The sequence below is a fragment of the Lipotes vexillifer genome, unplaced genomic scaffold (genome assembly GCF_000442215.2).
Source record: "Lipotes vexillifer unplaced genomic scaffold, Lipotes_vexillifer_v1.1 scaffold342, whole genome shotgun sequence".
Classification (NCBI taxonomy): domain Eukaryota; kingdom Metazoa; phylum Chordata; class Mammalia; order Artiodactyla; family Lipotidae; genus Lipotes; species Lipotes vexillifer.
Window position 1 is genome coordinate 2312151 of NW_006786802.1, and position 12148 is coordinate 2324298.

The 12148-nt window shown below is 38.2% G+C and overlaps 2 protein-coding genes across 4 annotated transcripts in view; one reads left to right on the forward strand and one right to left on the reverse strand.

Annotated features, from left to right (window-relative positions):
- The window catches only part of RPGRIP1L (RPGRIP1 like), a 100267-nt gene that overhangs the window by 51356 nt on the left and 36763 nt on the right, over window positions 1–12148 (forward strand). For 2 of the 3 annotated variants that reach the window (XM_007459458.1, XM_007459457.1), the window contains exons 16-21: window positions 778–929; window positions 5522–5900; window positions 9320–9510; window positions 9625–9705; window positions 10996–11097; window positions 11529–11691. In XM_007459458.1, coding sequence (XP_007459520.1) covers window positions 778–929; window positions 5522–5900; window positions 9320–9510; window positions 9625–9705; window positions 10996–11097; window positions 11529–11691 — 1068 coding nt within the window. The remainder of the gene's footprint in view (window positions 1–777; window positions 930–5521; window positions 5901–9319; window positions 9511–9624; window positions 9706–10995; window positions 11098–11528; window positions 11692–12148) is intronic. The other variant, XM_007459459.1, reaches the window with a different exon arrangement.
- On the reverse strand, window positions 3891–4851 carry LOC103073517 (heterogeneous nuclear ribonucleoprotein A1). Its single transcript, XM_082931149.1, is given in 2 exon segments — window positions 3891–3954; window positions 3956–4851. Coding segments are annotated over 2 exon segments (960 nt in total).

A 12148-nucleotide genomic window follows, 5' to 3' on the forward strand; every position in this document is an offset into this window, starting at 1 on the left:
TTCAGAAGAACTTGCCCTCAAAAAACTTAGTGTGGTGGAGAAGTAGACTGGTGAACTGCCAGTTGTGCCAAAGCATTCAGTGCCCTAACGAGGACATCTTTCCTCGTTTCTGCAAAGGAAGTGTAGCGCTCTTAAGTCTCCTGGGAGCCCTAGAGGAAATCGTCACAGGGGAAGAAAGAGAAAGAGCTGCCTGAGTTAGAAGGCGTACTACAACTACAACCCCAGCAAGAGGGTGTGCAGGGCAGACATGCGAGGGTATATTACATACGGTATAGATTTGGCATAGCTATGGTGTTTTTCCCTATGCTTTGGGCATGGTAGGAAAATGGGAAAGTGCCAAAGATTTCTCGAAAGTTGAATTCATATTCCATTCATAATTTTGAGGTTTCATTTTGTATCTGTCAGACTACATTGAGTGCAACTTGTTGAAATATAAAAAGTAGCATCAGAAAGAATCATGGAGTATTTGACTCAATGTTTAGATTTTTCTTTATATTTTAGAAAGATTGAAATAGTATAAACCGGACTACCTCAAACATAGTTTGACATAGTTTTTTAATAATATTTAACATACGGTGGAACTCGTACTTGCAGAAGTAACTTTATTTTCTTTATCTCTGTTATTTGCCTATCACACATCATTTGTGCAAGTCATATATTATTTTACTCAGTATAAAATTTATAGTTTTAATGTATAATACCATTGATGTATTTTTTACTGGTATATATTTTGATTTATGGGACTATTTTAACAGTGAGTTATGTATTGGTTTGTAGGAAGTAAAGGAGACATCCCCAATTTTGGCACAGTAGAATACTGGTTCCGATTAAGAGTTCCCATGGATCAAGCAATTCGACTTTATCGAGAACGGGCAAAGGCTTTGGGATATATAACATCAAATTTTAAGGGGCCAGAGCAAATGCATTGGGTAAGCTTGTTTGACTTTACGACCCTTTTATGACACAGAGATTTTATAGTATTTCTTTATATTATCATGCTTTAAAACGAAATCATTTTCTTTCACAGCCATCAAGTGGCTTTTTTTAACTTTTTATTTTGAAATAATCATAGACTTACAGGAAGTAGCAAAAATAGTACAGAGGTCACGTGTAGCCTCCACCCAGCTTCTCCCAATTATAATATTTTATGTAACTGTAGTGTAGTATCAAAACCAGGAAATTGATATTGGTACAGTACTATTAACTAGGCTACAGACTTTATCCAGATTTTGCAAGTTTTTACATGCACTTATGTGCGCATGCCATGTGTACAACTACTTGTGTGTGCGTGTGTGTGTGTGTGTGTGTGTGTGTGTGTGTAGCAAGAAGCAGAGTTCAATGCAGTTTTATCATGCGTATATAATCATGTAACTACCACCACAATCAAGATACAGAATTGCTCTTTTACCACGAAGGAACTCCCTTGTGCTATCCAGGACAGTTTCGAAAAAGAGAATTGCAATACGATTATTACACATCAAGTGACTTTCATTACAATTTCTACTGTTAAGGAAATGGATAGCTATTATTGAGCTTTCATTTATTCTCCTTTTTTCCAACTGTTTCCAACTTCTTCCAAGCTGTTTCAGAAACTTTTAGGTTTCTGAAATGCAGAGTAAAATATAAAATGAATATTCTTTTCCTGAGAATTAGAAGTATGAATGCAATTCCTCAGAGCAGCATTTTCCAAACTATGTTTCATGGAGTCTTAATAGCCATATTTCCAAAAGAATTCCATGATCCAGTAAATGCAGAAAACACTGAATTGAGAAGAATTCAATAGGATCCTTGACTTCAGGGCTTCTCATGTATAACGTGAATCTCAAGAGGAAGCATAAAGTATACACTTATGTTAAGTAACAAAGGGATAGAATATAGTAGGAACATTTTGGAATGTCTGTTCAAGTCATGATTCTCTTTTTTTCATTTGGACCTGCCCTCTTCTAATCCGTGGGGGTGGGCCCCCAGTGGCCAGCTTTACGTTTGGTGATCCTGTTCTCTCCCACTCCACCCAGTTATGACTAATGATTCAGGAATATCCACCTGCCCCCAGCTGAGCGAATCAGATTCTGCTTTCTGAGATCAAGAGAAAGCAAGACTCTCCATGCCTGGAACATGTAAAGTTGGGAGCTGTGGGACAGCCATCTGCTACCATGCTAAATGGCAAAGGAAAGAAAATGGGACTGGAAGGAGAATAGTGAACAAGCATACAGAGAAAAATGGAAACTAGATGGAGAGTAAATTCCTGTAGTTTTCCAGTCCCATTACCTTCCTTAGATACAACCACATTTCTGCTATACAGTTCTATGAAATAACCCTGTAGCCTTATATAAAAGTCTCTTTTCATTGTATTTGCTGGGTGGAATTAGTTTCCATAACTTTCAATTAAAAGAACCATGACTAATATAACATTGATTCCGAAACTTAAAGAATGGCACCCGTTTTCCAGAGATCATCCTTCTGGACTAGTATTCTTCAGAACACACTTTGGGAAACACTGTTATGGAAAAGGGAATTAGAGATAGAGAAACCACATGATTTATTAATTTTTGTGGTTTAAAGAGTTTTAGACTCCCAGTTTATGGGTTGAATGAGTCATTTACTGTTGGAATTTCAGCTTTTGTGGATAGACTCGGGGCGAAAAACGGAGGGGGTACTTTCTAAGTCCTCCCACTCAGTCTTCTATAGCTGGATGCAAACGAGCCCTGGGAAAGCAGTGTTGTGATTCCCTTCTCAGATTTCCCCTCTCCACACCACCAGATTTCTCCACCAAGGAGATTATGACTTCGGTTCTGTTTTCCTTCTCCAGGAAACTTCTCTAGAATCAAAAGTTCCAGATGTTCAATCCAGATTCAAAAATGCAGTGAAAGGGGGGTCCCTGTATGGAAGGTAGAGAATTACCTAACACCACAAGGCACTGCAACACTACATTCTTTGTCCCAGATCACATCAGCTATGGAAGGTTTAGCAGTTAGTCAATGCAGGTGTTTGCTAGAATACTTGTGCACTGACTGCCTGAGTAATAGTCCCAAAAAGGACCATAGAGTAGTTTCTGACCCTGCCTGACAACTCCCTTTGCTCATCTCTCTTCTGAAATGTCCTTCCAATCCAAGGTTTTACCCCTCCAATGTTTATCTCTCACTCTGTTTTCTTGTTCCTTGGCCTCAGGTATCTGCTTCCCCAGATCACATTGGTTCAGGATGAGGGCCAACTCAAATATAACAAAACCATCTCTGTGGGTGGGTACCATCAAATTCATTAGTTTCTCATTTAAGAATGCGATGTGATCAGAATAACTGGAATGGTTGAAGGAGTAGCTCCTTTTTTTTTTAAAGACACATTTATTCAGCATCATGATCAGACTATTACATTTAGCAATCAACAGCATGGGTGCAAAAAAAAAAAAAACTCTACGTTAAAACCCTTTGTTGGGGGGCTTCCCTGGTGGCACAGTGGTTGGGAGTCCGCCTGCCGATGCAGGGGACACGGGTTCGTGCCCCGGTCCGGGAAGATCCCACATGCCGTGGAGCGGCTGGGCCCGTGAGCCATGGCCGCTGAGCCTGCGCATCCGGAGCCTGTGCTCCGCAATGGGAGAGGCCACAACGGTGAGAGGCCTGCGTACCACAAAAAAAAAAAAAACCCTTTGTTGGAATGCTTTACACTTTCCACAGAACAGAAACTAAAAGAACCTGTTATACAATTAGTCACAAATACAGTCCCCGAGTTTTTTTGCCCATACACATGAGTATTGTCTAAAACACGTCTTCTTTGTAGCATCTAGGCCCTGCCACCACTGTGCTTGGCTGAGTTCACAAATCTGTTGTAACCTGTAGCTTCCCTGTCACTTCTCTGGCTCTCCTCTCCTGCTAAGCTTTGTTTCCTGGCAGTAATTAAAACCTTCTGCCACTGCCATAGCTCCTGCTGCTGCTGGAACCACCATAGCTACCTTGGTCGTGGTTTGGCAAAGTATTGGCCTCCACCACCATAGGGGCCAGAACTTCTGCCTCCAAAGTTTCCTCCTTTCATGGGCCCAATATTTGAAGATTGATTGTTGTAACTGCCAAAATCATCGTAGCTTCCACCACCTCCAAAATGGCTTCCATCGTTACCAAACCCATTATAGCCATCCCCACTGCCACCATATCCATCACCACCGCGGCTGCCACCAAAGCCAGCTCAGCCACTGAAGTTTCCTCCACGACCAAAGGTGTCATTCCCACCAAAACCCCTTCCACGACCACCACCAAAGTTTCCAGTACCACTTCGACCTCTTTGGCTGGATGAAGCACCAGCCATCTGTTGCTTACGTAGGGCTTTCCTTACTTCACAGTTGTGGCCATTCACAGTGTGGTATTTCTGAATGACAGTCTTGTCTACGGAATCATGGTCATCAAAGGTCATCAAAGCAAAGCCTCTCTTTTTGCCGCTGCCTCGGTCAGTCATGACTTCAATCACTTCAGTTTTCCCTCACTGTTCAGAATAATCTCTTAGGTGATGTTCTTCAGTGTCTTCTTTAACGCCACCAACAAAAATCTTTTTCACAGTTAAGTGGGCACCAGGTCTTTGAGAATCTTCTCTTGAGACGGCCCTCTTTGGTTCCCCAACTCTTCCATCCACCTCGTGTGGCCTTGCCTTCATGGCCACATCCACCTCCTCCACAGTGGCATATGTGACAACCCCGAAGCCTCTGGAGCACCTGGTGTTTGGATCCCTCGTTACCACACAGTCTGTGAGCGCTCCCCATTGCTCACAATGGCTCCTCAGACAGTCATCAGTTGTTTCAAAGCTCAAACCTCCGATGAAGAACTTCTGCAGCTGTTCGGGCTCTTTGGGAGACTCTGACTTAAACATGACGACAGTGGAGCGGGGAGACATCAACGATGCTTACCTGGCGGCATCCACGGGCAGAAAGGAAGGAGTAGCTCTTAATAAAATTGTGGGGCTTCCCTGGTGGCGCAGTGGTTGAGGGTCCGCCTGCCGATGCAGGGGACACGGGTTCGTGCCCCGGTCCGGGAAGATCCCACATGCTGTGGAGGGGAAGATCCCACATGCCGCGGAGCGGCTGGGCCCATGGGCCATGACCACTGAGCCTGCGAGTCCCGAGCCTGTGCTCCGCATGGGAGAGGCCACAGCAGTGAGAGGCCCGCGTACCGCAAAAAAAAAAAAAAAATTGTGAACTAGGGGACATTTGTCTTGGACCTAACTGCTCACTTTACCTGTTAATTATTAAATAGAATTAAAGAACATCAGATTGACTATCTTCTTGGCTTTATTTGGTTTTAACAGCAATCTCTACATGTATGCTCAGTCTTCTATATTTGCTGCTAATAGCATCCGTACATACGTTCTAGAGAATATTGGTTTTAAATAAGAGTCAAGAGTCTTTTACTGAGAAATTCACTTTGAAGTGAAAATCTGCAGCTTTTTGTCCATCTACAAAATTACTTTGTTTGGGGGTTGGCAGCTGTTGTTTACTTTTCACTGTATTATTACTATGATATAAATATGTATGTTTTTCCAGTTAAGTCAGCAAGCACCCAAAACTGCTCAGCTCGGTTCTACTGATTCCACAGATGGCAACTTAAATGAACTTCATGTTACAGTAAGATGCTGCAGCCGCCTGCAGTCCCGAGCAAGCCACCTTCAGCCACACCCATATGTTGTGTACAAGTTTTCTGACTTTGCAGACCATGACACAGCCATCATTCCCAGTAGCAGTGATCCACAGTTTGATGATCATATGTGTTTCCCAGTGCCAATGAATATGGATTTGGATCGATACCTTAAGTCAGAGTCTCTGAGTTTTTATGTGTTTGATGATAGTGATACCCAGGAGGATATTTACATAGGAAAAGTCAACGTGCCTCTGATTTCATTGGCACATGACAGGTGTATTTCAGGTAAGCGTATTTCTTGAATCCATGAAACTGTTTAAAAAAAAAACCACCACCTAAATTATACCTCAGTGTTATGGATATGATCTGTTTGTAACAATCTTCCTAGCCTTCTCAGATAATCTTAAACTTTGGGCCCATAATATTATATTGTTTTAGTTATTTTCTTAGTAGTTGTTCCAGGGATTACAGTATGCACCTCAGCTTGCCACAGTCAAACTTAATGCTAATAACTCCATTAAAATTTAGAAAATCTGTTCCAGTATAATTCCATTCCCTCCCCCCTCCTCTGTGATATTGTTGTCATATATATGTACATAGTATGCCTGTATATGTTATAAACTCAACAGTACAATGTTATAATTATTGCTTTATATAACTTTGTCCTTTAAGAGAAGGGAGAATATATATAATTATAGGAGACTTTTATATTAACTTACATATTTACCATCTCTGGTATTCTTTATTTCCTCATTTGGATTTGAGTTACTGTCTGGTGTCATTTTCTTACTCCAAAAAGCTCTATTTCCTCCCCCTCTTTTTGTTGTTATTATTTCATATATTTTTTTATCTTTACATGTTATAAGTCCAGGATTGTAACTTTATAATTATTGTTTTATGCAGTTGTTTTTTAAATCAGTTAAGAGGAAAAACATATTTATACTGTGTTTTATAATTACCTATGTAATTACCTTTATTCACATCTGTTCCTTCATGTTGATTTGAGTAACCATCTGGTGTCACTTGCTTTTAGCCTGAAGAAACTCTTTCAATATGTTTTGTAAGTCAGGTCTGCTGGCAATGAATTCACTTAATCATTGTTATTTGGGAATGTCTTTATATTTTAGCTTTTATTTTCTGAAGGATAGTGTTGCTGGATATCATATTCTTAGTTGTCAGGTTTATTTTCTTTAAGCACTTTGAGTACATCAGATGGTTGAATCTGGCATCCATTGTTTCTAATGAGAAATTATCTGTTAATCTTATTATGGTTCCCTTCTACATGATACAGTTTTCAAGTTTTTTTTTTTTTTTTTTGGCTTTTGACAATTCAACTCTAATGTGTTTAGGTGTGGATCCCTTTGTGCTTATTCTACTTGGAATCTTTTGAGCTTCTTTATGTGTAGGGTACTGTTATGCACCAAATTTGGGGAATTTTCTGCCCTTCTTCAGTTATTTTTTCTGTCCTTTCTTTCCCTTCTTAGGTTCCTGTTACACATATGTTCATATGTTTAATGGTGTCCTACAGGTCTCTGAGGCTCTGTTGATTTTTTTTCATTTTTTCTCTTCAGATTGGGTAATCACGGTTGATCAGTCTTCAAGTTCATTGATTCTTTCTTCTGCAGCTCATATCTCCTACTCAGGCCCTCTATTGAATTTTTTCATTTCAGTAATTATACTTTCTAACTCAAGAATTCCTTTTTAACTGTCTCTTTTTTTATTGAGATATAGTTGATGTATAATATTATATGTTATAGGTATACAACATAGAGATTTGTAATTTTTAAGGGTTATACTCCATTTATAGTTATTATAAAATATTGGCCGTATTCCCTGTGTTGTACAATATATTCTAGTTCTCTTTTTTTATAATTTCTATCTCTTTATTATATTCTCTGTTTTATAAGTCATTGTCATCACACTTTCCTTTAATTCTTTAAATATGGTTTCTTTTAGCTCTTTGAACATATTTATAATAGCTGCTCTGAGGTCTTTGTCTCCTAAGTCTAACATCTGGATGCCCTCAGAAAGTATCTGTGGATGACATTTTTTCTCCTGTTTCTTTGCATATCTCATGAATTTTTGTTCTTGTTTAAAGTTGGACATTTAGTACACTATTGTAGCATCTCTAAATTCCAGCCCTCCACAGGGTTGCTGTTGCTATTGTTGTTTGGTGACTTGCCTGGACTACTTCTGTAGTCTTTTTCCCTCACTATAGCCACTGATGTCTCTGCTAAGTTTTTGTTTGCTTGTTTTATTCTTGTTTTAATTTTAAGCCTGAACATAGTTTAGTGGTCAGCCAGTGGTTGTTGAGAGTTGTGTTTAAACAGCTTGAGCTGGCAGGCTTCCACCCTTTGCCTATGGATCAGTGTATGGCTTGGGTAATGCATTCAAAGTTCAGACAGTCTACAAGTCTCACATTCAGCCAGGGACAAGTAGCATACTAGTGTCTTTTCTGACTCTCACTGTCTTTACTGAGGTTCAGTAGATATTCTTAAATAAATGCTTTTTAATTTGTTGTATACCTTTGATCAGTTTCCAGAGTTCTTAAATGATTATTTCTGTTCATTTTATCCAGTGTTATCATTGCTTTTTGTGGAATATATTTACTGATCTCTTCACTCAGCCATTCTGTAAGTCTCACCTGTGCCTGTAGTAGAAGTTTCTCACCTCCCTATATTCCACCTGTGTCCTTTTTGCTACCTAAAGTCTAGAGTTGTTTAGTTTTTTCTTTCCTAGCCAGCCATTAAAAGAAGTGTCAAACACTTGAGAACCAAGTAATGGATACCCATAAGCAAAAGTTATGCTTGAAATATAGGTTTGTTTTTTTCATGTCAGGGATTTTCACACTGAAAATTCTAGTATGATGATTAAAATTTGTGACTCAATATTATGTATTCAGCTAGGTGATACTTTTTGTTAGTGCTATATGTTTTGGGTGGTTTGTTTATTTTATGGACATTTTTTGCTGTGTTACTATTAATTTGGAATAATTTAACAAATCCCAGTAAAATGTATTTAAAATTAGAACTATGGGGCTTCCCTGGTGGCGCAGTGCTTGAGAGTCCGCCTGCCGATGCAGGAGACGCGGGTTCGTGCCCCGTTTCGGGAAGATCCCACATGCCGCGGAGCGGCTGGGCCCGTGAGCCATGACCGCTGAGCCTGCGCGTCCGGAGCCTGTGCTCCGCAAATGGGAGAGGCCACAACAGTGAGAGGCCCGCATAACGCAAGGAAAAAAAAAAAAAAAAATTAGAACTATGTAGTAATATAAAGACTCCTTAGGATACATATATTATTTGAAATTTTGAAGTTTTAATATATTTTTCTACAGACACACAAGAATATCAAGTCAAAATGAAGCTTGTTATCTGAGCTATAACCCAGATAATATCTTAGAGAAAGGCTAAGAATTCTGAAGAATCTCTGAATTTAATTTCAGTGAATTAAAATATTTATAAGTCAATTATCTCATCTTTGAATTAGTATTATCTTTGAGGCCTGAACTTCTGAAAGCAGTCTGCTTGAGAGATGAACCTATCATAGATCCTTTTGTCTTATTTTGTTCTCTTAAGTCATTTGACTTGTGAGTAAAAGCCAGACTTATTTTTAATAAGTTGTGGGTAGTCCTTTTTGCTCTTATTTAATTTTTATGGTAATAAAACTTCACTCTAGCATTAATTAAAATTCTTTTTGTAATTTGACAGGAATATTTGAGTTAACAGATCATAAAAAGCATCCTGCAGGAAGCATCCATGTTATACTGAAATGGAAATTTGCTTACCTTCCACCAAGTGGATCCATAACAACTGAAGACTTAGGGAATTTCATACACAAAGAAGAGTCTGAAGTTGTTCAAAGACTACCTCCAACATCCTCTGTTAGCACACTAGTTGTAGTGAGTAACAGTGACTTTGAATTTCCTATGAAAGTAAATAGCCACATAAAAGAGAAAAAAAATATCTGAAAGGTATGTTCATCATTCTCAGTTTGACATATTGGTTTATCTTAGGCACCAACACCTAAACCAAGACGTTTAACACCTAAAGATAAGAAGGTATCTTTTGTGGATATCACACCACATCAGCGTTCTGTAAGTAGTAAACACTCAAAATACTAATTTTTTTTCCCATAACAAATATTCAGAATAAATGATATAGTATACCCTCCCTGATTTAAACGGAAACAGATAAATAAAATACTTCTTCCCTTAAAATGTTACCTTTGTAATTTGGCACTGTGTGTAAGTGTTAAATGTTCTTACTCTTTGATCTGAACCCTCCTTTGGCCCCATATCTCTCCAGATACTGCCCGAATCCTCTGCCCCCATTTACCATAAAGCAAAACAGAACAAAACTCTTCAAAAAGTTGTCTTAATTCCATCTTCCTTTCCTCATACTGTTCCTTGCTCACACTCGTAAAACTTTTCCTCCTTAAAGCCACTAAGGTCACAGTGACTTTCACTTTGCCACTTTTCACAGTGGCCAATTCTCAGTCTCCAACTTAATCTCCCAGTAACCTTTGACACAATGGAAAACTTGCTGCTTTTACTTTTGGCCTCTGGGATACCATGCCTTCCTAGTTTTCCTCCAATTTAGCCAGTTATTCTTCTCATTCTCCTGGACCATACCTCTAAATGTTGAAGTACCTCAGCAGTCAAACTTCAGACCTAGACCTCTTCTCTTCTCAATCTGTATCTAAGTAAAGAGATCTTATCCAAAAAACAAACAAGCAAATGAACAAACATAACAAAACAGAAACAGAGTTACAGATAGAAAGAACAAATGTGGTTGCCAGAGGAGAGAGGGGTGGGGGGGGGAGAAACAAATAGATGAAAGAGGAAAGGAGATACAAACTTCCAGGTGTAAAATAAATGGGTCACAGGTATGAAATGTACAATGTGAGGAATATAGTCAGTAACTATGTAGTATCTTTGTATGGTGACATATCATAACTAGACTTATTGTAGTGATCATTTTGAAATGTAAAGAAATAGAGAATCACTGTGTTATGTAACAGGAACTAACATAGTGTTGTAAGTCAATTACACTTCAAAACCAAACAAATTCATAGAAAAAGAGATCAGATTTCTGGTTACCAGAAGCAGGGGATGGGGGAGGGACAATTGGATGAAGGTGGTCAAAAGGTACAAACTTCCAGTTATAAGATAAATAAGTACTAGGGATGTCATGTCCAACATGATAAGTATAATTAACACTACTATATTTTATATATGAAAATTATTAAGAGAGTAAATCCTAAGTGTGCGTGTGCGTGTGTGTGTGTGTGTGTGTGTGTATGTGTGTGAAAAAGTCTTATCATGATTGGGGATTTAATAATAAATACAAAGTAACATACATGCATGTTTTCACATTAATGTAAGGAGACCTGTACTCCTCCTGAAGATATGAAGGAAATTTCACCAGAAGTGGAACATACACCAGAAATAGAAATTAATATGCCAACTGTTTCACATATTCCTGAGGTATATGTTTGTATTAAAATTATTTTGAAAGTTTTGTTTTTTAAAGACTTTGTCTTTGCATTGACATGGATCAAGAAATATCGTTGATCCTATTTTTATATATGACTTCCTTGGAATAGAAATGTCAAAAATATCACAAGTATAGCAGTTACAATTAAGCAGACATTAGTAGGTAGTAAACACATATGTGAATTAAAGTATAATGTAAAATTCATTTTGAGATTAATGCTTTTTTATTCTTAGTTTATAATCATATTTTAATTTATCTGCATATTTTCATTTATACAGCTTAAATGATTATTTTCTAATGACTCAGATATATAGTGCATGTAGTGCATATTTACGTGCTTAATTATCATTCAAGTGCTTCAGCAAGAATGCTATAAATGTGATCTAAGCAATAATATATCAGCATGCTTTTATTTCTTCAGGTTTCTCAGGAAAGCAGTGTAGATAAGGTAAAAGAGAATACAGAAGAAGTGCAACAAGGAAAAGATGATGATGTGTCTTTACTCTCTGAGGGTCAGCTTGCAGAACGAACTTTGACTTCTTCTGAAGATGAAACAGAAATAACTGAAGAACTGGAACCAGAAGGTGACTTTCTTTTTAAAATCAACATTATTTCCTTAACTCTGTTTTATTTAATCTGTTAGAGCGTGCATGCCTCATAGAACATCTTCATTTAATAGTGACTGTACTTCCTGATAGCTGTTTCTTGACAGAAATGATGGGATATATAGGTCAGTCTGGTAAGCTGTGGTCAGGTGGAATTGTTGCATATCTTCTTATTTCAACTTGGAGCACCACAACAGAATGCAAGTATTGTGGCTGACCATGTTCCCAGTTTATATTTTAAGTGACTTTATAGCCTCTTTGGGTTCAGTACTGTTATCTGGGTTATTCTAGAAGATTTGACTTTTTAAAAATTAAAACCAGGAACTCAGACCAATAAAAGACAACTTGCATCATGATTTAATTTATATAAACATCTTGAAAAGGCAAACAGATTAATCTGTTGTGACCGAAAGCATTTAAGTGGTTGCCTAGGGAA